This window comes from Lactuca virosa, chromosome 2, assembly GCF_052849685.1.
Source record: "Lactuca virosa cultivar CGN04683 chromosome 2, Lactuca_virosa_CGN04683_v6, whole genome shotgun sequence".
In the NCBI taxonomy this organism is placed as follows: domain Eukaryota; kingdom Viridiplantae; phylum Streptophyta; class Magnoliopsida; order Asterales; family Asteraceae; genus Lactuca; species Lactuca virosa.
In genome coordinates, this window is record NC_136427.1 from 129495347 (window position 1) to 129521743 (window position 26397).

At 41.0% G+C, this 26397-nt stretch overlaps 1 protein-coding gene across 2 annotated transcripts; it reads left to right on the forward strand.

Moving 5' to 3' along the window:
• The first annotated feature begins 4146 nt into the window (after positions 1-4146).
• On the forward strand, positions 4147-8441 carry LOC145159488 (uncharacterized). 2 transcript variants are annotated; one of them, XM_079078487.1, is made up of 7 exons: positions 4147-5112; positions 5780-6286; positions 6369-6479; positions 6584-6694; positions 6798-6845; positions 6942-7372; positions 7465-8440. In XM_079078487.1, exons 1-7 carry the CDS (start codon positions 4647-4649, stop codon positions 8095-8097), a joined length of 2307 nt encoding a protein of 768 aa, XP_078934613.1. In that variant the 5' UTR covers positions 4147-4646; the 3' UTR covers positions 8098-8440. The 2 variants fall into 2 exon arrangements, with proteins under 2 accessions (XP_078934613.1, XP_078934614.1); XM_079078488.1 differs by lacking the exon at positions 6798-6845 and having other exon boundaries at positions 7465-8441.
• The last annotated feature ends 17956 nt before the right edge of the window (positions 8442-26397 follow it).

Sequence of the window (26397 nt, forward strand, 5' to 3'; positions counted from 1 at the left end):
GTGTGTCGGGTGGCGCTGAAGTTGTACTTCATAGTGTCAATAAGGTGTTGAGTGCACGTCATGATGATGGATCTCTTGCAATGCTTACTATGGATTTCTCGAATGCCTTCAATTTAGTGGATAGATCTGCATTACTTCACGAGGTCAGGATGAGGTGACCTTCCATTTCCTTATGGGTCAAATTCTTATATGGACATGCAGCAAGGTTGTATTTGGGAGATAAGCATATTTGGTCCACTACTGGGGTCCAGCAAGGCGACCCTTTGGGACCACTTCTTTTTGCTCTTGTACTACACCCACTTATGCATCAAGTTAGAGACAATTGAAAGCTTCTTCTTCATGTTTGGTACCTTGATGATGGGACCGTTATTGGAGATTCAGAGGAGGTGGCCAGAGTATTGGACATCATTAGGGTAGCAGGCCCAAGATTGGTGCTTGAGCTGAATATCAAGAAAACTGAGCTATTTTGGCCTTGATGCGATTGTAGGAAGCTTCGTACATGTTTTATTCCTAGCTGAAATTGAGCGACCGTCAGTGGGGATGAAGCTTCTTGGGGGAGTTACTAGTAAAGATGTGAGTTTTATTAGCGGGTTAGCCATGAAGAGGGCTGCCAAGGCTGTTGATTTGATGTGCCTTCTACCACAGTTACATGACCCCCATAATGGAATTCTTTTGCTTCGATCTTGCATGGGTATCGCCAAACGTTTCTTTGGCCTGAGAACATGTCAAGCTGTTCACATGGAAGAGGCTGCTTTGTGTTTTGATAAAGGGTTACGTAGGTCGATTGAGGACATTGTGGTTTGCGGGGGTCCGTTCTTTGGGGACCTCACGAGCAATTAGTTTTGGTGGTTTGGGGTTGTACTCAGCAGTAGAGGCTTCCTCCTATGCTTTTGTAGCCTCACGAGCTCAATCGTGGGTGTTACAAGACTACATCTTACGAAATAGCGGCATATGTGGCATGGATTCAGATTATGTTTGTGCTTTGGCCTGTTTTCGTGATACGATTCCTGGATTTGACTTCAGCGGTTTCACTAATAAGGACACCGCCCCTCCAAAAGCCCAACATTCATTGACGAGTGCCCTTTTTAGTAAAATTGTACAAGACATGGAAGTTCACTTCGACATGACGATTAGGCAGAAAGCAATTTTTGAGTGTCTAAAGGCCTCATGTGCTCAAGATTTTCTTATGACTATTCATATTGACGGTCTTGGGCAGCATATGTCTCCAGTGGAGTATCGTGTCATCATCACGTATCGCCTTATGATCCCTTTATTTACGGCTGACGAGACTTGCCTTGTTTGTCGCAAGGCATGCTTGGACTCCTTTAGGGAGCATGCAGTTCATTGTAAAGAGCTCCCGGGTTTCAAGTACCGACACGATCTGGTTAGGGATGTTCTTTTCGACATATTTAGGTGCGCTGGGGTTTCTACCAAGAAAGAGGCACCTGTGAACTTTCTGACCGACCCATTGGAAGGAAGATCAACACTTAGACCAGCTGATGTTTTAGTATTTAGATGGGCTGGAGGAAAACATGCATGCGTGGATCTAACAGGGGTTTCCCCTCTTGTGGGCTTGGGCAGTGGGGTTTTCACTGTGGGGCAAGCTGCTTTAAAAGATGCATCAAGCAAAGTGGCAAAACATGAGAAAGCGTGCATGGAAAATCAACACACGTTTATACCCTTTGCATTTGAAACTTTCGGTTTCCTTGCGCCAGAAGCTTTGGAGCTACTCAATAGAGTCCAACGGGTCATGCATAGTAATGTTATTACTCCATGATCTATAGATGTTGTTTTTAAAAGAATTAGTTTTGCCATCCAAAAAGGGGTTGCGGCACAACTTGTTGCTCGTTTACCCGCTACGTCTATGTAAAACTTTCTTCGTTATTTAATATAAACAAGAATATTAGATAAAGAGAAGCTAAAATAGAACAAATAAACTCACTCTCAAAAGACAAATCATAGAGATTCACAACTACTTAGAAAGAAAAAAAATTGAAATTAAACCTAACAAAATCGGAATCATAGAAATGCACAGAATTGGGAGAGAGAGAGAGAGAGAGAGAGAGAGAGAGAGAGAGAGAGAGGGATACCAGAAATGCAATGACCAGAAATGGTAGATGCGATGAACGGAAAAGGAGAGACGAATGGAGATATGACTATGGTCTACGTATCGGTGTGAATCCGTACATATCCGATTGTCCAAACAACGATGCGATGTGATGCATTTAGGTCGAAACAGATATGCGATGCGATTCAATTACCTCCAAACGGCGAGGCGATGCGATTATGTCTAAACTCCCATACCGACGTGAGGAGGTGTATTGAAAAGGGAACTTCCCTAACGAGGGTTTCCGGGCCAGCTTTCGCGCACTGACTAATCCCCGCTGCAAACATGAGCCTTTGACTTATGCCCTGGAATCACTGCAGGCGAACCTCTTTATCTTCATAAACACAAAACCACATGTTTACAGGGAAGAATCAAGAAAAATTGCATGCAGGAGACTACCAAGAGGAAGAAGAAAAGACGCCATTGCTGCAGACTGCTAGATATCTACCAGATAATACCTGATGCAACCTTGTTGCCTAAGAAAAACAGAACAGAACAGGAAGGAAGAAGTGAACAGGGCAAAACAGGGTGTGAATCAATTCATTTGATTCTATGAATACGCCACACAAACAAGGCAAAGAAATGACAGTAGGACTTTAACACTTTAACAGAGATCAATTCACTTGATTATGACAGAATGGAAACTTCAACTATATGCAGAAAATAAACAGAGCATGAACGAAACAGGGGAGGAAAGAAATCTGGGAAAATTACTTGTTCTCCAAGTTTTATTACTGAAAAGACTGAAAAAACATAATTAAAAATCTCACACAACCATACCCTATTTATACTAAACTAATTGGAATCCTAAACTAACTCAAAACCTTAAATTAGGAAAGTTTTCCCAAAATACCCCTGGGACCAAAACTGTCCCCATTTCTGAATTAACCCAACACAGGCATCACCTCTTGAACTCACTGATATGCTCTACTACACTCCTTATCCGTTTGCTCCATCTCTGTCTATGAGTATAAATTGAATTACAAACTAATACTCATATATTTGAGTTCATCAGCATTTGAATGATTATTTTATTTTTGACCTTGATTTTGTAAAAAGCGAAAAAATATATTTTTCATATGGTGACTGGGGATGTAATTAACTGTTTCCTATATAAAATCCATGATTTCAAAGTCCTAACTAATTTTGAGTTCGGTTTCATTCTTATTTTTCGAATTTGATGATGAATTTAAGGAATTCTGATGATAAGATTTAGGCTATTTATCAGTGGAACAAGAAATTTCATATTTTAATTAACACCCTGGATTTTAAAACAAGGAATCCATATTTAGTAAAATTGTCATACCAAGCTGCCAATATTAACCTTATTTGTAAACTTTATATCAATAAGCTCTAATTCAAATGTCACAGTGGCAGGAGCTTGAACTCCAGGTAGATGACTGCATATACAAAGGTGTTCGTTCTTTTCATTTTGTAGTAAAAGAACGAGGTTCAGGTACTATTATATTTTGATAAATAATTTCATATTACATTCGTCTCCTAATAACTTTTGTAACAAATATTCTTTGCTTAAAACTTTTATTATATGAGGGAATTACTTGGGGAGGATGCAATCTTAAAGTCGCTTTTGTGGGCACCACAAATCAACTCTATCTTTATATAACATGTAAACATAGAAGGAGGATTGAGAAAAACAAACGAAAAATACAGAGAAAGTAGTCTCCATGATCACAGTGTTTCATCCTAAACGTTGGTTGAAACAGTTCTTATACATAGTTTACTTATAAACTTCTGCTCTAATTTTCCACATGTTACAATCTCATTCATTTTGTCACATGTTATTTTATATTTGTTTTAAAATATATTTTTCTCACATATTATTTTATTGTTTTTTCATTTTATTAAATTCGACATAATATTTAAATGTAATAACTACAATAATAAATGAATATCAATATCATTAATGAACCGTCATTCTAATTTCAAAATCTTTATACTAAACCTATTAGTTTCTTTTATTTATTTATCTAAACTTTATTGTTTAAATTTAAAAGAGAAAAACACTTTATTTTTAATAATTCAATAAGTTTTTATTTTTCTTATAAATTCAAACTTTACATGGGTAATAAAGCATGACATTTAAAAAAATAATATATATTTTCTAAACAATCAATTCACATGTTTACTACTACTTATATGATAAAATATGTACTCCATGATAAACATTCAGACATTCAGTTAACCAAACAATAAAGGTATTCCTTTTTCTAATTTTTTTTAATGATTCCCATTGGCTCTTTATTTGAATAAGACGGTATGAGAAGACGACCAGTGATGATACTTTTACTGTATTTTGGTATATAGATTTCACAGTAAAATCGTATGGCTAGCTCTTGTAATTAATATTCTTTGCTTATTACTTTACTATATGTGAATCTTAAAGTGGCTTTTGTGGGCACCACAAATCAAATCCGTTTTCCTATATATATAAGACATGTACGTAACAGAAGTTACCAGGATTGAAAGAAAGAAATAAAAAAAAAAAAAAAAAAAAAAAAAAAAAAAAAAACATACAAAGATGGCAGGCTATCCACATGTCACACTAGAAGTTGGTGACGAAAACCCATACCCATACCCATCACATTTTTATACCCCTAGTTTTGTTACCTTGAAGTTGAGTGGAAGGGATGAGTATGAGATTTGGAAAACACAGATGCTATGTTTGCTAGAGAGTCATGGTATGCTTGGTTTCATTGATGGAACACTGGTCATCCCTCAAACCAGTAATAATGTTTCTGCAGGGAAGGAGAAAGTGGGTGACCATCAAACTCATCACAAGCTGTGGAGAAGATCAGATGCCCTGGTGAAGGGTTGGATTCTTGGTGCTCTCTCTAAACAAACACTCACCTATGTTGTGGATCGTCTTAAAGAAAAAGTCTATCAAGAGAGAAATGCAGCTGACTTTTGTGCAAAAGAAGTATGGGATGAATTGGAGACTATGTATGCTCCGGCTGTTGTTCCACCAGAATTGCTAGTCGTTGAAGGTAAAATCTTTAAACTAACACTCATATATGATAATGCATTTATAGCTTTTAATGTAAAAGAGTTGAGTCTAGTGTTAAGTTGTGACGTCTATTTCCGACTGCGACTAAGCAGTGGGGTCCTTTGTTGAATTGTTGTACCCTAGGGTTTAATTGCCAAATTGTAAACTCTTTTTCTTGAATTGAGACTCAAATCAAAACACACACAAAGGGTTCTTGGCTTTTGAGAGGCCAAGTCTCTCCCAATTCCGAAGTGATATCCCACTGACTAATTCTTTTGCAAAGATCCATAACAAAAAAAAAAAAAAAAAACACAGGACTCCTAGCTACTTATACTCTACTAAACCGACATAACATGTAAAATGACCTAAATACCCTTAACACTTGCATTAGCTACTGGTGGACTTTACCACTATGCACATACGATGCTTATATGAAGTACAACAGAGCGCCCCATTAAAATAATCTTATAGGCCCGGCCCGTAAGCCGTTTTAGGCCCTAACACATTGCTCCCGAGTTTCATTTAACCAGAGAAAGCAAGAGAAAAGAAGATCAATTCCTTTCTTTTCTTTTCGAACTCGGAGCCGAGTGTAAATGTTTGGATTAAATTAGAGGACATAGATTCAGTCTTGTAGTTATCACCTTTATAACAACATGAAGCAAATTTAGATACACTACGAGATCAACAAAGAGCAGAGGATCATAAACTATTGTATAAGGCTACCCTCGGAGGAGAATGGAGTGATGTTCAAAAAGTTTTGAGGGAACGAGAAGTTACAGTGTTAAACAAAATCACAAATAATGGAAACACAGCACTCCATGTAGCAGTTGGTACTTCCAAGAAACCATGGTTCTTGCAGAAACTGTTGGGAGTTATACCAGAGAACACACAACTATTGGATGTTAGAAATTCAGATGGAAGCACACTACTTCATGTTGCTGCTATTGTTGGCAACACCGAAGCTGCTGACATACTGTTGGGAAGAAACCTAGATTTGTTGTTGGCCAAGGACAACGAGGGTCACACACCACTAGCAATAGCTCTCTCTAATATGCATACGGAGACGTCTAAGCATCTGTTGAAATACATTAATACTGACAGAGAGAAGGATGCGCTGTTTTCTGGCACAAGTGGTGATGAGCATTTAGTTAATGTTATTTCCTCCAAAGATTTTGGTAAGTGTCGACTGGACTCCAATTCCAATACTTAAAAAACTAAGCACGTAAACGAAAATGGCTGACTTTGGAATATATGTAGGCTTTGCGAAGGATCTGATGCAGCATTACAAAACATTGCATACTGATGCTGTGCTGATGGCTATAGCTCAAAATTTCCCATGCGAACTTAGCATATTGGAAGAATATATAGGTTTGTTCATTTTTAACTTGATTCTGCATGTTCCTTTACATAATGTCTAATTATTCATAAGGCTTCACTACCGAACTTCCTGTACTCCACTTTTTACATTGAAGGGACTGACATGGTTGAGGAACGAGACATTTTTTGCGAAACCTGTTGGATTTGTATTGTTGACAGATGTATTCCATGTGTTTCCTGGTTCTGTATCGCCCCATTCTGTTTTGGTAGGTCACGAGTCTATCTTTCCTTAAAATTTTAACTTGTTTTGGTTGCACATTCCGAACAATAACCTGGTCCTTCTAACAAACATCCTATCGACTAATGCAGTGATTGACTTTTGTCTTATTCTTTTACTGCGGATCGTTAGGATGTTAGGTAAGATGAATCATCAAACCATCATTGTATTACCAAAAAAAAAGAGACCAAAAGGTATTTCTTTATTTGAGATGCTCATTTGGGTCTATGTTGCAGTGTCTCCATTCATTAAAGAGAGAGTTCAAATTCATGAAGATGCTATGGAACTATTAACGGTTGTATGTCGTTTGACAATTGAAACAAAACATTCCAGCTCTTTCCCTCAGTATTACACAAATCCGATTCTTGAAGCCGCAAGACAAAATTCATATGAGGTGGTACAGCGTATTGTGTATTTCTTCCCAAGTGCAATTATGAGTGCCAATGAAGATGGTCACAATGTTATTCAATATGCTGTGATAAATCGATCAGAAAAGGTTTACAACCTACTTTATGAAATGAGCGAACATAGAAATATATATAGAACGATTAAAGACTCTTCTGGGAATAACCTATTGCACTTGGCTGCAAGATTGGCACCATCCAATAAACTGAATCTTATATCAGGGGCAGCTTTACAGATACAACGAGAACTACTATGGTTTAAGGTAGGAATCTCTATGATTCCAAATCGCCATACTTGATGATTAAAGATCAACATTTGTTTATTAAGCCTAGTTAACATATTGTAATCTTGTAGGAAGTTGAAGGATTTGTGTGTCCTCTGAGCATCATTCAAAAGAACTCTAGCGGTGAAACACCAAAAATGATATTTACTAGAGAGCACAAAGACTTAGTGATTGAGGGAGAAAAATGGATGAAGTCTACTGCAGAGTCTTATACAATTACAGCTGCATTGATCATCACCATTGTGTTTGCAGCAGCCATTACAGTGCCCGGAGGAAGCAACCAGGATACTGGAATACCAATTTTTACCTACAAAACTGCCTTCACTATATTCGCAATATCAGATGCCATATCATTATTTGCAGCTGTTACGTCACTATTAATGTTTTTGTCGATTCTCACTGCACGTTTTGCTGAGCAAGACTTTCTCTTCAAGTTGCCTACAAAGTTGATAATTGGTTTGGCCACCTTGTTCATTTCAACCACAGCCATGATAGTAGCTTTTGCTGCAACTTTGTATCTTGTATTTGGCCAAAGCCACTCAAGGGTTCTTATCCCTATAGCTGTGTTGACATGCCTACCAATTACATCATTTGTGACCTTGCAGTTCCCTCTTGTCCTAGACTTGATGAGTGCCATATATGGTCGTAGTATTTTTGGTGAGAAAAGAGATTATTCTTATTGGGATAGGGAAATACTAATTTGATAATAAATTTAAGATCATGGGAATCATAGTGGAAGTTGTGAACTACATTGTAATGCTTTGATTCTTGGAAAATAGCTGTTGTGAAATCATAGTGTACAATAGCCTGGATTTGTCATTACTGAAACATATTAACTACAAAATAATCTAGTCATCTTATCATTATACACGGCCATGTTGGGTTATTCGGTTGGTTCAACAGGTCATGGGTCGGATCCAGTTAATGATCCTGAAGTGTTTGATCAAGTCATGCTGAAATAAAGGGATTATACCCATGATTTTAGAAGCTGCACATGAGAAATGGTTAAGTTTGACCGAGTTTATGTGGGATGACGTTGATAAGCATGTGCATGTTTATTTTAATTATAAATAGGTGTATTATTTCTTTTGTTTTGTACCTCTATTTTTCATTCGAATATAGAAGCTTTCTCCCTGCAAGTTTACTTTCACATACATCTGAGAGTGGTGTGTGTTTTTTTAAGGGACCCCAACCTACACTTGGTATCAGCGCCTAGGGTTCGTGAAGAGGTACAAGGACATTTTGAGAGTCGAATTTCGAAGGGGAGGAGCCTTCGGGTGCAAGGTTGCCATCGCAGCGGAAGGGGTGGGGGGGGGGGGGGGGGGGGGTTGACAGCTGTTTCACGACTGGACGTTCCGGTTGATACAAATGGCAGAAAATTGGTCGTCATGTGCAGCAGGTGGCTGCGATTTATTGTGGTGATTTTACGGTTGAAACAAGATGTGATGTTGGTGAAGTAAGTCACAGAGAGTGGTCGTGGTTCTCCGTATAGCATGCGATGGGTGTTAACAGAGATGAAGGTGATCTCAAAGGTTTCTGAATTATGCTTGATTAAGTAGATATATCCATATCTGCTATAATCATCGGTAAAAGTCACATAGAATCGATTTGCATCCCTTGTGGTGGATCTGAAGGGCCCACACACATCCGTGTGTATGAGATCCAACAATCCTTCACCTCTTTCACAAGAGCCAGTGAAAGGAGATTTAGTCATCTTTCCAAGCAAACAAGATTTGCATGTATCATCTGACCTTAAGTCAAATGATTCCAACACTCCATCCTTTTGGAGTTGGGTAATGCATTTCTTGTTGACATGTCCAAGACGACAATGCCACAAGCATTCCTTGTCTAAACCATTAGACGAATCAATTTGCAACAAACTATTTCCTAAATTGTCTACAACCATCACAGTTTCATGCACGCCATCACAAGGTAATGCTTCAAAATAAAACACACCATTATAATAAGCATAAATAGAACCATTCTCATTATCAAAAGAATATCTAAAACCTTGTCTGTATAAACCATGAAAAGAAATAATATTCCTCTTCATTCTGACGAATAGCAACAAATGTTTAAATCTAAACTCAACCCACTTCTAAGCACTAAAGAATAAACACCAATCTTGGTAACAGGCAACGATCTCCTATTGCCCATAATTAGGTTCATCTTCTCATGCTCCACATCCTTACTTCTTTTTAGTCCCTGCAAGTCAGAGTAAATGTGAAAACCATATCCTGTATCAAGGACCCAAGAATTAGAATGTGATGAGTTTTTAGATAAAATAGTGTAAATACCTGCTGAGGTTGGCTTCACCTTGCCATCCTTTATGTCCTGCAAGTATTTGGGGCAACTTCTCTTCCAATGCCCCTTGTCATGGCAGTAGAAGCTAGTAGTCTCCTTAGGATCAGAGGCAGGAGCATCAGAATTGGCTTTGCCTTTAGGGTCATTGCTTGATGACCCGACTTGAGACTTTCCCTTCCAGTTCTGCTTGGGAGGAGCTTTCTTCTTCTTCATCTTCCCTTGCTCAATGGCCAAGATGGGAGCAGCAGCAACAGAAGTAGAGGCAATACTCTTTCCCTTCATTCCAATTTCGACGGTTCTCAGCAAGCTTTGGAGCTGACTTAATGTGGTCTCCTCTTTGTTCAAATTATAGGTCATTATGAACTGATCATAACAGCTAGGTAATGAGTTCAAGACTATGTCAATAACTAATTCCTCATCAAAGTTCACATTGAGTTTCAGCAAACGATCCACATAAAGTTGCATGCATTGCAAGTGGGTCATGATGGACTCTCTGTCCTTCGTCTTGCTGGTTATGACTCGTACCTTTCTTGAAGGGCTCGTTGATGGTACTTTTCCATCAAGTCCTTTCACATCTCATACGGCCAATAGTCCGCATAGAACCTTTCCAGCTCAGGAGTCATAGTAGCCACCATGATGCATGCCACTTTGGTAGCATCATTGCAGTGTCTCCTATACTCAACTATTTCTTTAGGAGTAGCGTTGGTTTCATCAATCACGTTCAGCTCTTTCTCGAGAACATATTCCTTGTGCTCGAAGAGCAAATCCATCTTGATGTTACATATCCAATCATTATAACTGGAGCCATTGAAGGTGACTTTTCGAGCAGATGCTCAAGAGCGAGAAGTGATTGGAGGAGTTGTTGTTGGAGGAGGAGGAACTAGAAGCATTGTTGGAAGTCGACATCTGAAAAAGAAAAAGGACAAGTTTTGATTATATAAGGAAATCCTTAATATAACAACCAAATGAAATATTAAGGCTAGGATCCAACTAAATAATTCACAATTCAGAAGCGGGATGTTGTAATCTAATTGCAAATTATTTAAAGGTAGGTAATTGACGGTTTACCAATTTCACCACGAAAAACGAAATTTAAATGAATTAGGTTTTAAATGAAATTCCTAGATCTTTTGAGATTCATTGAACTATCCATTGGCATGTTTAATCTCGATTATGCCCTTTCTATTTGTGACTGGGATACCGAGGATCACAAACAAGGTGTGAATAACCATGCAAATTATCTTGGTACTCTTGATGTCATTTATCACCTAATTAATGTGTCGGTTAACCACACACGCTCCATTAATCAATGATAGTTTACGAGACACCCATTGCCACCTGTTATAAGTCCATATTAGTGTGCTGGTTTACCACACACGCTCTACTAACGACTTTTATAAAGTGCAATGTGCAATTTCATGGATTAGCATCAAATTCACATTTTCCTAAAGTAACTAAGATTGGAAATTTAATAAAAACATTTAGTTACTTTATTTATTCCATTATACTTATTAATGAGAATTAAGTGTCCTATCAAACCCGTTCGGCTAACGACCCTCCACCAATCAAGGAAGCGGTGGGTGAGAGTGGACATCCATTCAACCGCCATTTTATAGGCAGTTTCCTTATACCCCCTTATAGATCGGCTTCATGAATGAGGCGTACTAGCGGTTCGACTGACTTGTCTTATACGTATAGTAAATATTTAAACCTTTAATATTACTTATAGTATAAGGGTGTATTTTAAACATATCAAAATACTAGGGTTTTAAATCTATTTAAAATTTCAAATTTTAAAAAAAATTTAAATTTAAATTTTAAAATTTAAAACTTTGATTTAATAGTTATCTATTAATTACACCTTTAATTAATTTATTAAATCAAATAAGGATTATCCATTAAATTAAATTAATTAATTTAACCTAATCCCTTACCCCCTAGATTTCAAAATTTTAGGAGGGATATACCAAAATCTTTAATTATCTAATTAAACAATTAACAAGATAATTACCAAAAATAACAACCCACCCAAAAACCCTAATTTCATAATCCATGACTTGGGGTGGAAGGAAAGGCTTTTAACCTTGCCTAATTTTCAAAAACCCTAGGGTTAGGAAACCCTAGATCTCGAAAATATGGAGGCCAAAGGAAAGGGTTTAAAAACCCTTAGCAATTTTCGAAAAACAAGGTTATAATACCCTAATTTGTGAAAAATCCAAGGCCTAGGGTTTAATTGCCATAAACCCTAATTTTGTCAAGTTCAATCAATTGCATCAAATCTAATTGAAAACAAAACTAATAGGTCTGATACCACTGGTGGGTTTTGAGCATAGCAAACAATCATATGTATGCATGCAACCCTAATTTGTTGGATCTATGTTTTCTCTATTAGACATACAAGCATTGAACACAAAAACTAGAAACTCTAACATGCTTCTACTATTTTTGAAATCAACAAAATAGGGATTAGAACACATACCTTTATTGTTATATTGTAATAACAATGGATTCCTTGAATATCTTGACTTTGAGAACAAGTGTCACAAGTGTAACACCTCTAATGGCTCACAAACACATTATGCAAGAGGATGAGGAGAGAGAGGAGGGAAGTTGCTCAAAGTTTTGGATCTTCTAGGGTTTCATAAGCATGGCCGAAACTTAGAGGGGTGAGAATCCTTTTATAGTTAAGGTTGCTTAGTCCCAAAGCTAGGGTTTGCTGGTGGAAACCCTAATTTCCAGCTTAAGGCCTAAGCAGCCCGTGGACTCCCTTCTCAAGGCCTTGGACGAAACTCCTTAGGGCCTCCCTATAATTTTCGACCAACCCTCTTTAGGGTGATCCAAGAGCCCAAACCACAACTATTAATTAATTACAAAACAGCCCATGTACTTTTAGTTAATTCCTTTAATCCCAAAATTAATTCCAAATTAATTTCTGATTAAATATTAATTAAACAACATGTTTTCTAATTAATATATTATTTTCATAACATATTAATAAACCATTTTATATACTAATTATTATTCCAAATAATAAATTCAACCCCTCTCTCCAAAAGTCATCATGTCAAGTTGCTAGTATGAAGGCAACCCAAAAGGACTGTGCTACTGTTAATTCAAGTATATACTAATTATAGTTATGGGACTAGACACCTAATCCAACAATATTCACTTTTGGGAGGCCAGTAGGGTCGGGGCCGTTGTGCCAAATATGGGAGGACCCATGCGGGAGGATGTCGGGAGACAGGGAGAGGATGTTTCAATTGCAGACAAATGGGTCATTTCAAGAGGGATTGCCCTTGAGAATCGGTTTCGATATGTTTTCACTGCAACCAAGTGGGCCACAAGAAGGTCGATTATCCGGAGTTGATGAGAGGAGCAGTGAGGACACCTGGTCCAACCACTCTAAGGATTACTGATGGTTGCGTGGACAGGGTGGAGGTTCCTGTGGTGAAAAGTCGAGCATTGCAGCCCCATGTCGAGGGTATCTGAGTTCCATCAGTTGACACCGCAGGTATGTGTTGTATTCACTTCCTTCATGATCTTATTAATAGTGCTTATGATTATATGTTTGTGTGTGAGATGCTATGTGGGTATATCCAAGTTTCCTCCTGGGATTATCTTTTCTTCATGATGGTCTAGACACTGTATCTTGAGAATCTTCATATGCCATTTTGCATACTGAGAGCCGTGTTGAGGGGATGTTTGGGTGAGCCAGATTTGGATTGCGATGTGGGAGGCATTGGCTATCGTTGGAACAAGCATGAAATGAGAAAGATCAGCAGTAGATTCAATCCTTGGTAGTTTCAACAAGGTTTCAAGGAAGTCGCCAGGTGGACATGTTGGATTTCGATACAGAGTATATAGGGGTTCCTCATGGTTTTGATTAATGAGGAATGGGTTGAACGTGTGCGTGAGGTCAGAAGTTGCCAGGAATCATACCTTCGTATCGTGGTCAGTTGCAGGTCCGCATAAGAATTTCTATAAGTTCAAGTAGGTTGTGGAATCAGTTGGCTACCCACTTTGATATTTGTAGTGTTGTTTTTCGTTATCTGATAAGTCGCTGAGCACTTGCAGTGTAGTCAGTGGAAAATGCTTTGGATCTCTAAGCTTGTTGAGATGTAGGAAAGTATTCATATAGTTTAGAAAGTGTGTGTGATCACTAATATTGGTTAGTAATGGAATTGATAGATGTTGTAAGCTCATGTTGTCAATAGTCTGAATAGTAAGGTTGCGAGACGAATTGGAAATCCATCAAATCTCGAGGATTGGAGGGACGCAGTTGAATCCAAGTGGGGGAGAATTGTTGGTCTAAGGGATTCCATAAGGAAGGATATTCATGTTTAATTACACATTAGTAGTGACATATGGCGGGTATGTGGATGGATCCAAGTCGATGGTGGTGTTAGAGCCTCTCTGTCTTTTCTTCTCTAATTAAGGCTTTAGGGTTTGAAGCATGACCGAACACCTGATTGGGGTATAGTCAGATGCGACTTCGACTCGGCATGATTATGGTTGGAATGGTAGATGAGCGGTAAGACCATGGGCGGTGGCCATGGCAGTATTGGAGTTTTATAAGACTGTGGGTGGCTGTAGCATTCACTAGATTAGCAGATAGTATAGAAGTGTTGTAAGACTGCGGGGTGGCCATAGTATTTACTAGGTTGACATGTAGTGTGGTAGCACTCTAAGATTGCGGGGTGGCCTGTAGCATTCACCTGGTTCTTGAGTAGCCATGAGGGCATGATAAATCTATGATTGGCCCGTAGCTCCTCTAGGTGGGATTAGACCATGGCAGGACAGGTCGTAAGACTGTGGAAATGCCACATTATTCATGGAATTAAGGAAGGTTGGGGCCGTATGAGGCTGGTTGTGACGTAAGACTACAGGTGGGCATGTAGCATTCATGTATAGCAAGTGGATTTTCTTGCGTCAGTTTTGATGGTTGGTTAGGTGCGATTGGTTCAGATGGGATATTGGAGCCATGATGGTAAGTGAGCTTGTAACACCTAGTTTGAATTGGGAAGGTTTTATGAATGGACTCGGCGAGTTGGGAGATCAACTCGTCGAGTAGGGTCGCGATATCATGGAACGCGGGACGGGACCGACTTGGCGAGTCGAAGGGTCGAATCAGCGAGTTCGAGCTGTTTAAAGAAAACCTTAAATTTTGGGGTTTTCCCCATATATAAACGACATTATAAGCCTTTGTAGCCTCCCTTAACATCATAAGAGATCGTTTTCGGCCGCAAACACATGGGTGTGTGAAGTAAGAGCTTTGGGAGCTTAAATCTTGGGATTATGGAAGGAATTCCAAGCTTGAATAAGAAGTATCAAGGGGGAAAGCACTAGATCTAGCATCTAGTTCGTCTTGGGCATTGAATTGAGGTATCAATCTATTACTTTAAGCCTAGATTCTATTTGAGGGTTATGACCAACTTTGAGGAAATGGAAGAAAGCTTAGATCTGGACCTATCACAAGGATATGGTTCCAGATCTGGACCTTCTTAGGTTCCAAATATCATAAAGTTGCACCTTTTATTAAGCTCATTCCCTCTCCATGCATGAAAACCTTGTTTGAAGGATAGTTTTGGTGTTATGGCCATATGAGGCTTTGCATGCACGTAAAGTTTGAAACTTTACGTGTTATCCACACTAGTAGAGTATAGATCTGAAGTTTCGGACCTTGAGTCCCACTAGAAAGGGCCGTAAACATAAGGGACTAATGGGACTCGGCGATTCGTGCAAGTGACTCGGCGAGTCGAGAGGGTTTCCTCGTTCACGGCCAAGGGTTCACCGCCAAGGGTTCACGGTCAAGGGTGTAAGGTTGGTGGTTTACGACCGTGAACATCAAGGAACTCGACGAGTCCCTCGGGTGACTCAGCGAGTCGATGAGTTAAGAAGGGAACCCGACGAGTGATTGATTGTACTCGACGAGTCAAGGTCAATATGGACTGTTGACCTTGACTATAGACTTTGACTTTGACCAGGGTTGACCCTGGGGGGTATTTATGGGATTATGCTGAGTTATTTACTCATTGATTATAAACAGTTTAGGAGGAGCAGCGTGGGATATATCTGACTACAGTTTGCCAGTTCAGCCTTTGAGAGGTGATTCTTCACACCATATCAATGGGTCTAAGGCACCAAGGCCGGCCCATTTTATGAGATACGGTTATTGATTGAATGTGCGATATGATAGTATGTTATTTGCTTGGAAGACCACGTGGGGGTTCCCGTGGCTTTTGGTATAGGATCTTGGAGGGTTGCCATGGCATCCTAAAATATTTGCTTGTATAGTTTGCATTATGTCTTGTTTGGTAGGAAGACCTTGTGGGGGTTCCCAAGGCAGGAAGCACATGTGGGGTTCCCATGGCAGATAGAGACCATGTGGGGGTTCCCGTGGCATTTGGTGTAAGACCCGAGAGGGTTTCCAGGGCTTCCTTATTTGTCGAATGCATGACTTATGTGATATATGTAGCGTATGGCTAATTCGAAACGAGTTATGTGGTTTGTGTGTGGGATATGCTCTGGGGGACTCACTAAGCATTCACTTACAATTTGTGGATTTGTTTCAGGTTCATCTGAGTCCAAGGGCAAGGGAAAAGCTTGATGACGCGGCGTGCACTCTGTCTTAGGCAACTTTATGGGACACTCTGATATTTGAAAATAAAGTTGTAATGAATATGGATTTGAAACAATTGTTTTGGAAATTCTTGATTTATTGAAGTGTGTTTGGTTAATTAAAAATGAAAATTTTCTTTGAAAAATTGGGTCGGTACAAGTTAGTATCAGAGCCTTGGTTTGAGGGATTCGGGCACACTCTCAGGTGTGTCAGGAATCAAACTAAGGAAATGATAAATTGTTTTCAAAATAAAAGTTAAATACTTTTAAGAAACGAATAGAAGAGAGTGCAACGCGCGCGATCGGCCGAGCCAAGTAAGTAGTTTCCAATGTGTTAGCCACGTTATACTGATATTTGAGCTTGATGATCGTATGAGATTTGCTATGTGTATGCTTTTAAAATTATATACGGTTAGGAGCTTATAGCCTTAGAATGATCGATTTGGCATTACTTACTGTTCCTTGTCTGGTTGTGGTCCTAGGGTAGAGTCTTTAATTCGAAAGTCTATTTGATCCTCTTCTGTGTATAATTTGCATGCGTAAAGGAAACCTGTTATGATTGGTCTGTTTGATGTGGGTAGAGAAAATCTTAGACCTGCCTAGGATTTGGATTATGCGGTGGTTTGTAGTATATAGCTTATTATAGGAAGAATTGGAGTTATCAGGTAGAGCCTTGGGGAAAGGTACATGTAGGTGTGGAAGGTAGTATTGGGCCCGTACTACTGGAAGCATAGGACCTGTACCCGAACCAATGTTAGATCTGACGACGTCAAGGAGGACCGGTGTGGAGAGACCCGTTTTATGGAAACCCTAATCATTATGATTTATGACATTCCAGTTCATCATGGTGGTGACACGTTTCGGAACGGGAAGATCAGGATCAGGATCCAGATCGGGGAATGGATCGGGTGACACTACAGACGGCATAGATGAGAGGCTGCGCGAGCTTATTGCAGTCGAGGTTACCAAGGGCATCCTTGACGCTACGCAGTCATTTTTGGGACAGTCAAGGAGGGCATAATGGAGATCATGGAGGAGAGACTCTGATCATTCAGGGCTGAGATTGCTTCGAGCGAGATTAGGGCCCGGACTCCCTCGTTCCAGGAGTTCAAGGCGTGTGGGGTGCCAGAGTTTTTCGGGGTAAGGGACCCCATTGTCAACTGACGCTGGGTGGCGGATATCGAAAACGCCCAACGCACGATTTCTTGCCCGGATGTGGCAAAGGTTGGGTTTGCTTCTTGCATGCTGAGAGACAGACTCCGGGACTAGTGGGGCGAGGTTACTAGACAGGTGGGACTAGCCGGGGTGGCTGAGATGACATGGGCCGATTTTGTTTGGCGATTCGATTTGGAGTTTGCACCACCCATTGAGGTGCAACGACTAGTGTGAGAGTTTCATGATTTGCAGCAGACCACCGAGACTGTTGCGGAGATCACCGCCAAGTTCCGGGAAGGATCTTTGTTGATTTCGCAATACGCTACCGATGAGGAGATGAGGTGGACCCGATATCATTCCATGCTAGGGACGATATTCGGGAGTTTGTGAGCTTTACGAGGTGTAAGACCCTGAATGAAATGGTGGAGAAGGCCCAGGAACGGGGAGTTGGAATCCCGCACGAAGCTGAAGCCTGAGCAGGCTCAGGCAGCAGTAGGACAGGCTAAGAAGCCTAAGACGTCGGATACATCTAGTAAGGGCCAGCAGGGCTGTGGCCGGTGTGCCAAGTGTGGGAGATCCCATGGGGGAGCTTGCCGGGGGTCAAACCCGGTGTGTTATACGTGTGGTCAGCTGGGCCACGTAAGTAGGGACTGCCCCAAGAAGGGTTTGTTATGTTTCCACTGCAACCAAACTGGCCATAAAAAGGCCGACTATCCGAGGTTGCAGGGAGGAGGGGGAGTAGTGGCGGCGCCCGCGCCTGCCATAATGATGATTACCGATGGTCGCCCTGCTAAGGCGGAAGCTCCAGCAGTGAAGAGTCGTGGATTTCAGCTGACTACCGAGGAGGCACGGGCAGCGCCAGACGTTGTGGCTGGTACGTATTCATTCTTCTCTACTCTAGGTATCTGTTTCGCTTATGTGTACTATATGCTTGTATAGGGACCTTTTTGGTCAATGGTATGTCTGCTCATGTCTTGTTTGATTCGGGTGCTACCCGATCGTTCGTATCTCTTGCGCTTAGCAAGAAGTTCTGGGACGCGCCGGGAACTTTGGATTCCCCGCTCGAGGTGGAGATTGCAGATGACTGCACCATTAGTGTTGCGGGGGTGTATCGGGACTGTGTCCTGAATGTGCTTGGTGAGAGATTCTGTGTCGACCTAGTCCCGATACTGTTGCGAGGGCTGAAAGTGATTATCGGAATGGATTGGTTGGGGGCCAACGAGGCCATGATTGACTGTGAGCAGCATTTGGTGAAGGTTCGAACCCCAAGTGGGGGAGAATTGGTAGTACGGGGTGATAGGTCATCGCAAGGGCCGACCTCTGTTCGGCTGCGAGGGCTAGGAGGTTCCTGCAGCAGGGTTGTTCGAGATTCCTGGCTTATATCTCAGATACAAGGGTAGAGATCACGAAGGATGTAGACAGTGTGCCGGTTGTTCAGGACTTTCAGGATGTTTTACCCAAAGAGTTACCAGGAGTGCCTCCAGAGAGGCAGGTAGAGTTTCGCATCAATTTGGTGTCGGGTGCCGCTTCGATGGCAAAGGCACCATATCGGTTGGCACCACCTGAGATGCAGGAGTTATCTACACAGCTTCAGGAGCTCTTAGACCGAGGGTTCATTCGTCCGAGCAGTTCCCCGTGGGGAGCACCAATTCTTTTTATGAAAAAGAAGGATGGATCCCACAGGATGTGTATCGATTATAGGGAACTAAACAAGCTAACGGTGAAGAACCGTTATCCGTTGCCAAGGATCGATGATTTGTTCGACCAGCTGCAGGGTGCGTCTTGATTTTCCAAGATTGATCTTCGGTCGGGATACCATCAGATAAGGATTCGGGATGAGGATATACCGAACACTGCTTTCAGGACTCGGTATGGGCATTATGAGTTTGTAGTGATGTCGTTTGGGCTCACCAATGCCCCAGCAGCGTTCATGGATCTTATGAACAGGGTGTGTAGACAGATGCTGGATCGGTCGGTGATCGTTTTCATTGATGATATCCTGGTCTATTCTAAGACCAAGGAGCAGCACGAACAACACTTGAGGGAGGTGCTGGAGACCCTAAGGGCAGAGAAGCTGTATGCCAAGTTCTCCAAGTGTGATTTCTGGCTGCAAGAGGTACAATTCTTGGGGCATATCGTCAACCAGGAGGGTATTTCGGTTGATCCAGCGAAGGTTGAAGCTGTGATGCGGTGGGAAGTACCGAAGAATGCGTCAGAGATTCGTAGCTTCCTGGGTTTAGCGGGTTATTACCGAAGATTTATCCAGGATTTCTCCAAGATTATGGTGCCATTGACCCGTCTGACCAAGAAGAATGTGACGTTTCGCTGGGGTACGGATCAACAGTTGGCCTTTGATACCTTGAGGCGGAGATTGTGCAAGACTTTGATCCTTGTTCTACCAGTGGGATTAGATTATCTGTTGGTGTACTGTGACGCATCGATTTCAGGGTTAGGTGCGGTACTGATGCAGAGAGGGCACGTGATAGCATATTCCTCGCGATAGTTGAAGCCGCATGAGGCAAATTACCCTACTCACGATCTGGAACTGGGGGCAGTGGTGTTTGCCCTCAAGATTTGGAGGCATTACTTGTATGGAGTGTGGTGTACCATTTACACAGACCACAAGAGTCTGAAGTATTTGATGGACCAACAGAACCTCAACATGCGACAAAGAAGGTGGATGGACGTGCTAAAAGACTATGATTTCGAGATTCTATACCACCCAGGGAAGGTCAATATAGTGGCCGACGCTTTGAGCCGTAAGACGGCATGTTCCCCGATTGGGAGTGTGTGTTTGAGGATGACGGTGATCTCTCCATTGTTGGAGATGATCAAAGAGGCTCAGATTGAGGGAGTGAAGAAAGAGAATTGGAAGGTAGAGAGGATCTGAGGACAATATCCTTTGTTTGTTAAGGATAGTCGTGGTCTCTTGACACAGTGTGGCCAGGTGTGGGTATCGGTGACCGAGGGAGTGAGATAGAAGATATTAGAGGAAGCACATAAGTCCAAGTTCTCTATACATCCAGGAGCTACGAAAATGTATAGGGACTTGAGGCTGAGTTATTGGTGGCCATGCATGAAGCGGGAAATTGTTTGGTTTGTAGAGCGGTGCTTGACTTGCAGGAAGGTCAAGGTCGAGCATCAGCGACCTCATGGTAAGGTCCAGCCTCTACCCATTCCCATGTAGAAGTGGGAGGAGATCACGATGGACTTCATTACAAAGTTGCCAAGGACGGCGAGGGGTGTGGATGCCATATGGGTGATTGTGGATAGACTGACGAAGAGTGCCCATTTCATTCCGATATCAGAAAGTATATCCACAGAGAAGTTGGCGGATATTTACGTACGTGAGGTGGTGGCTAGACATGGGGTTCCTGTGTCGGTAGTTTCTGATCGTGATGTTTGGTTCACATCCAGTTTCTGGAAGAAATTCCACGAGGAGCTGGGCACTCAGCTACATTTTAGCACGGCGTACCACCCCCAGACCGACGGTCAGAGTGAGAGAACGATCCAGACACTGGAGGATATGCTACGGGCATGCGTGTTGGATTTTGGAGGGAGTTGGGATACGTATCTTCCACTGGCAAAGTTTTCGTACAATAACAGTTACCATGCCAGTATCGACCGAGCTCCATTCGAGATATTATATGGTCGGAGGTGCCGAACCCCGTTGTTGGGATGAGGTTGGACACCGGGTCATGGGAAGCATTGAAGTAGTGCTCAAGACTACTGGATTGATTAATCAGGTGCGCGACCGGTTGCGGGTCGCGCAGAGCCGTCAGAAAAGCTATGCTGACCGACGGTGATCAGATCTTGAGTTTCAGGTGGGGGATTTCGTGTTGCTGAAGGTGTCGCCCTGGAAGGGGATCATCAAGTTTCGAAAGAGGGGCAAGCTAAGGCCCCGATATATATAGGACCGTTCCGGATTGTTGACTGGGTAGGTAAGGTAGCCTACTGCTTGGAGTTGCCAGCAGAGCTTAGTCAGATTCACAACACATTCCACGTGTCGCAGCTTCGGAAGTGTGTCACCGACGAGGCTGCGGTTGTCTCGTTGGAAGACATTCAGGTGGAGGAGCTTGAATTACATAGAGAAGCCTGTTGCTATTCTGGATACGAAGACCAAGGTTCTTCGGAACAATGAAGTAAGGTTAGTAAAGGTGCAATGACAGCATCAGAAGGGTTTCGAATGGACTTGGGAACCGGAAGAGGAGATGCGAGAACATTACCCCGATCTGTTTGGGTCAGCAGACTTCGAGGATGAAGTCTAGTTCAAGTAGGGGAGACTTGTAACACCTGGTTTGAATTGGGAAGGTTTTATGCATGGACTCGTCTAGTTGGGAGATCAACTCGTTGATTAGGGTCGTGATATCATGGAAAGCAGGACGGGACCGACTCGGCGAGTCTGAGCTGTTTCAAGAAAACCCTAAATTTTGGGGTTTACCCCCTATATAAACGACATTATAAGCCTTTGTAGCCTCCCTTAAAATCATAAGAAATCGTTTTCGGCCGTAAACACTTGGGTGTGTGAAGTAAGAGCTTTGGGAGCTTAAATCTTGGGATTGTGGAAGGAATTCCAAGCTTGAAGAAGAAGTATCAAGGAGGAAAGCACTAGATCTAGCATCTAGTTCGTCTTGGGCATTGAATTGAGGTATGAATCTGTTACCTTAAGCCTAGATTCTATTTGAGGGTTATGACCAACTTTGAGGAAATGGAAGCAAGCTTAGATCTGGACCTATCACAAGGTTATGGTTCCAGATTTGGACCTTCTTATGTCCCAAATATCATAAAGTTGCACCTTTTATTAAGCTCATTCCCTCTCCATGCATGAAAACCTTGTTTGAAGGATAGTTTTGGTGTTATGGCCATGTGAGGCTTTGCATGCACGTAAAGTTTGCAACTTTACGTGTTATCCACACTAGTATAGTATAGATCTGAAGTTTGGGACCTTGAGTCCCACTGGAAAGGGCCGTAAACATAAGGGACTAAGGGGACTCGGTGAGTCGTGCAAGTGACTCGGCGAGTCGAGAGGGTTTCCTCGTTCACGGCCAAGGGTTCACGACCAAGGGTTCACGGTCAAGGGTGTAAGGTTGGTGGTTTACGGCCGTGAACATCAAGGAACTCGACGAGCCCCTCGGGTGACTCGGCGAGTCGATGAGTTAAATAGGGAACCCGACGAGTGACTGCTTGTACTCAACGAGTCAAGGTCAATATGGGTTGTTGACCTAGACTATAGACTTTGACTTTGACCAGGGTTGACCCTGGGGGGGGGGTATTTATGGGATTATGCTGATTTATTTACTCATTGATTATAGACAGTTTAGGAGGAGCAACGTGGGATATATCTAACTACATTTTGCCAGTTCAGCCTTTGAGAGGTGAGTCTTCTCACCATATCAATGGGTCTAAGGCACCAAGGCCGACCCATTTTATGAGATACGGTTATTGATTGACTGTGCGATATGATAGTATGTTATTTGCATGGAAGACCACGTGGGGGTTCCCGTGGCTTTTGGTATAGGATCTTGGAGGGTTTCCATGGCATTCTAAAATATTTGCTTGTATAGTTTGCATTATGTCTTGTTTGGTAGGAAGACCTTGTGGGCGTTCCCAAGGCAGGAAGACGTTGTGGGGGTTCCCAAGGCAGGAAGACCATGTGGGGGTTCCCATGGCAGATAAAGACCACGTGGGGGTTCCCGTGGCATTTGGTGTAAGACCCGGGAGGGTTTCCAGGGCTTCCTTATTTGTCGAATGCATGACTTATGTCATATATGTAGCGTATGGATAATTCGATATGAGTTATGTGGTTTGTGTGTGGGATATGCTCTGGGGGACTCACTAAGCATTCGCTTACAGTTTGTGGATTTGTTTCAGGTTGATCTGAGTCCAAGGGCAAGGGTAAAGCTTGATGGTGCGACGTGCACTCTCTCTCAGGCGACTTTATGGGACACTCTGATATTTGAAAATAAAGTTGTAATGAATATGAATTTGAAACAATTGTTTTGGAAATTCTTGATTTATGGAAGTGTGTTTGGTTAATTAAAAATGAAAATTTTCTTTGAAAAATTAGGTCGTTACAGAGCTAGGACAACTTAACTTTTGTCAGATAAGACCCTCATTTAGAAGTCAGGTGGTGCGATTGTGTGAGGTTATTAGCCTCAGCAACCGACTGGAAATCTGGTATACCAGTCACTTGGTAGATAAGTTGAGACCAGGGAGATCTCGGCTGCATCTGGAATGTAACTGGGGGAAACAAGATGAGCCTGAGCTGGTATTAGTGATTTGGGACTCGTGTCTGGAGTCGCTTGCTATTTAGTGAATATGTTCAGTGACTTGCTGCATGGGTTAAATAATCTCAGAGTAATTGATTTGAGCCTACTACGCAACTCTCATCTGATTCTAACCGTTGCAGGGATGAGTCTTCTACTGGAAGGACGATCTAAGCCTTCTGTCAAGTAAAAAGTTTTCTGCAGCAATGAATGGTCAGTGATTATGTTCCCAGTGGAACAACAATATAATCGAGGGCTGGAAGTGTTATGATTAGTTGGAATACAAAGTGGAGATGATCTGACAGTGGTTTAGAGTGGGCTGTCTGTCAGGGAGTCACACAGGGTCTTAGAATTTCAGATTTCGGGCAGTGTGGTAATGATTATTCCTCAAGGGTGAACTATAGTGATGTTAAGATCCGTTTGTCGCAAGAAAGTGAGAGCCCTGTTAAGGCCTAGTTCGGTCACGAGTTTGGTATGATGTTGTATGTGTGAGTTGTTCTCTCAGTCAGTATCATAGTTGTGGATGGGCTGTTCAAGTTATCTGGTTTGGCTGGGTCATAGTAAGGAGTGATTTCGAGGATGAAATCTAAATTTAGTGGGGGGGGAGAGTTGTAACACCCAGTATCAAATCATTTCATAATTCAGGGACATGACCCAAAGATCAGTTATCATAAGGCTTCGATCCTTGGGGGAAGGAAGGATTTAGGCCCTTTAGGTGTGGATAATGTAGGTTAGATGATCTGGGAGTTCGATTTGTGATTGGAGCCCAAGGGTATAACCGTAAAGTGGTAGTTCGGGCCTTTTATGAATTTTAGGTTTAGGTTTGGAAAGTTTTAAGACAAAGGAGAGTTGATAGAATTATAGATATTTTCATTACCTTTTCGTGGATATAAAGAACTTCGAAATTGGACTTAGAACAAAGGATTTATGGCCGATTGAAGTTAGGAGTGTTTGGGACATAGGCTAGTACGCGGGGCGTACTCTTTGAGTATGCAGCGCACAGTGACAGTATTGATTGCGGGTCATCTTTGAGTATGTCCGGCATACTTAGGAGTACGTGGGGCATACTCCATACAGGTAGAAACGCTAATCTTTAGCATCTTACCCCTATTTAAGTTCATTATGTTCCTTGAGCGTTGCCTCTTATCAGCCTCCATACCTCCTAAACCCTAATCTCGACCCTTTAGCGACCTTCTTAGTGTTCTTGCGCTCATGTGAAGAATCTTAATGTTGTCTTGTGCATTTTGAAGAGATAGAAGGTTATTGAAGATTCATCTATTGGTGTGAAGCTTATAGATCCAGAGTTGCCACCTATTTTGCAATCCATTAAAGGTAAAAAGCTCTTGTATTGACATCTCTTTTTTATAGATCTAGTTTGGGGTGATTTATGGAATATTTTGGGTCTTTTTAGTTGTCCTTATGAGAAAGAGTTACTCCAAGAACTTGGTCACTAGATCTGGACGTTTTAGAGGTCCTAAATGCATAAAAATGTCATCTGGATGGTTGTTATCCACCCATGCATGTGAAGCTAGGTCTTCGATTTGGGACCCATTGAGCCATGTAAAAGCTCAAAGTGAATGACTTTATGGATTAGGGCATGTTTGGAACTAGTTCTGAGCATTCACTGGTACAAAAATGACCTATAGACACACCAAAAATATGTGACCATATGCGTATAGTGACATTTTTTATTACTGAAAGTGTGACGGAAGGTGACGTCATCGTATGGGTCTTATGGTTACTTTAAAATGTAGTGTCCATATGATATGAAAACATGTGGCCGTATTATAAAAGTGTGGCAATTGGTTAGGAAATTTGTTCGTAAAATCAATCATTTTATCTAATCTTGTGGCGTTATTAGTAACTGCAGTGACTGTATATCACCAACTTGCAACATGCATGTTGTTTTAGTGTGGTTTTTCTCTAATATATTGTCACACAATTCAAAGTCTATTAAAACTATAGGGTGTCTTTTGCAGACATGCAATTACGATAAAATATGACCATGTTCACTAAATGGCCACATGTAATTACTTTTATAAGTGACAATTTACTAATAATTAGTAACACAAACAATATTTTATAGTGACTATTGTCTATCATATAATATACAATTAAATGAAACATGACCATAATTGTTATAAAGACACATTTTATTAAAATTATGGATTTATTGTTAACTTACGGTCATATTTGTAATACTTATCATGACCGCTTCTTTTATTCAGAAATATAAAAAGTCGTAAGTATGACTATTTTATATAATTTCGACAAAAAAAACAATTAAAAATAACCATAATTGATTTATAGACAAAATGGTGTGACTAATATTTATATAAAGTCACATAAAATATTATAATTTTGGTGTAACTAATATTTATATAAAGCCACATAAATTTTGTTTAATATGATGTAACTAATATTTATGTAAAGCGACAGTTATCAATGGACATATTATCCATTTTATTTCCAAATTTTTGTAAAATAAAAACAACAGTAAACATGATAAAACTTAAAAGAAAATGGTATTAACATTAATAAAAAAATCAATACATAAGTTTTCAATTCAAATACTAAACACATTAGCTTGTAATCAAAAGATATATATATATATATATATATATATATATATATATATATATATATATATATACACACACA

Coding starts and splice junctions, on each gene's coding strand:
- LOC145159488 (XM_079078487.1), top strand. CDS start 4,647: ATGGCAGGCTATCCACATGTCACACTAGAAGTTGGTGACGAAAACCCA. Junction 6,287..6,368: donor TATTTCCTCCAAAGATTTTG/GTAAGTGTCGAC, acceptor GAATATATGTAG/GCTTTGCGAAGGATCTGATG. Junction 6,480..6,583: donor CATATTGGAAGAATATATAG/GTTTGTTCATTT, acceptor TTTACATTGAAG/GGACTGACATGGTTGAGGAA.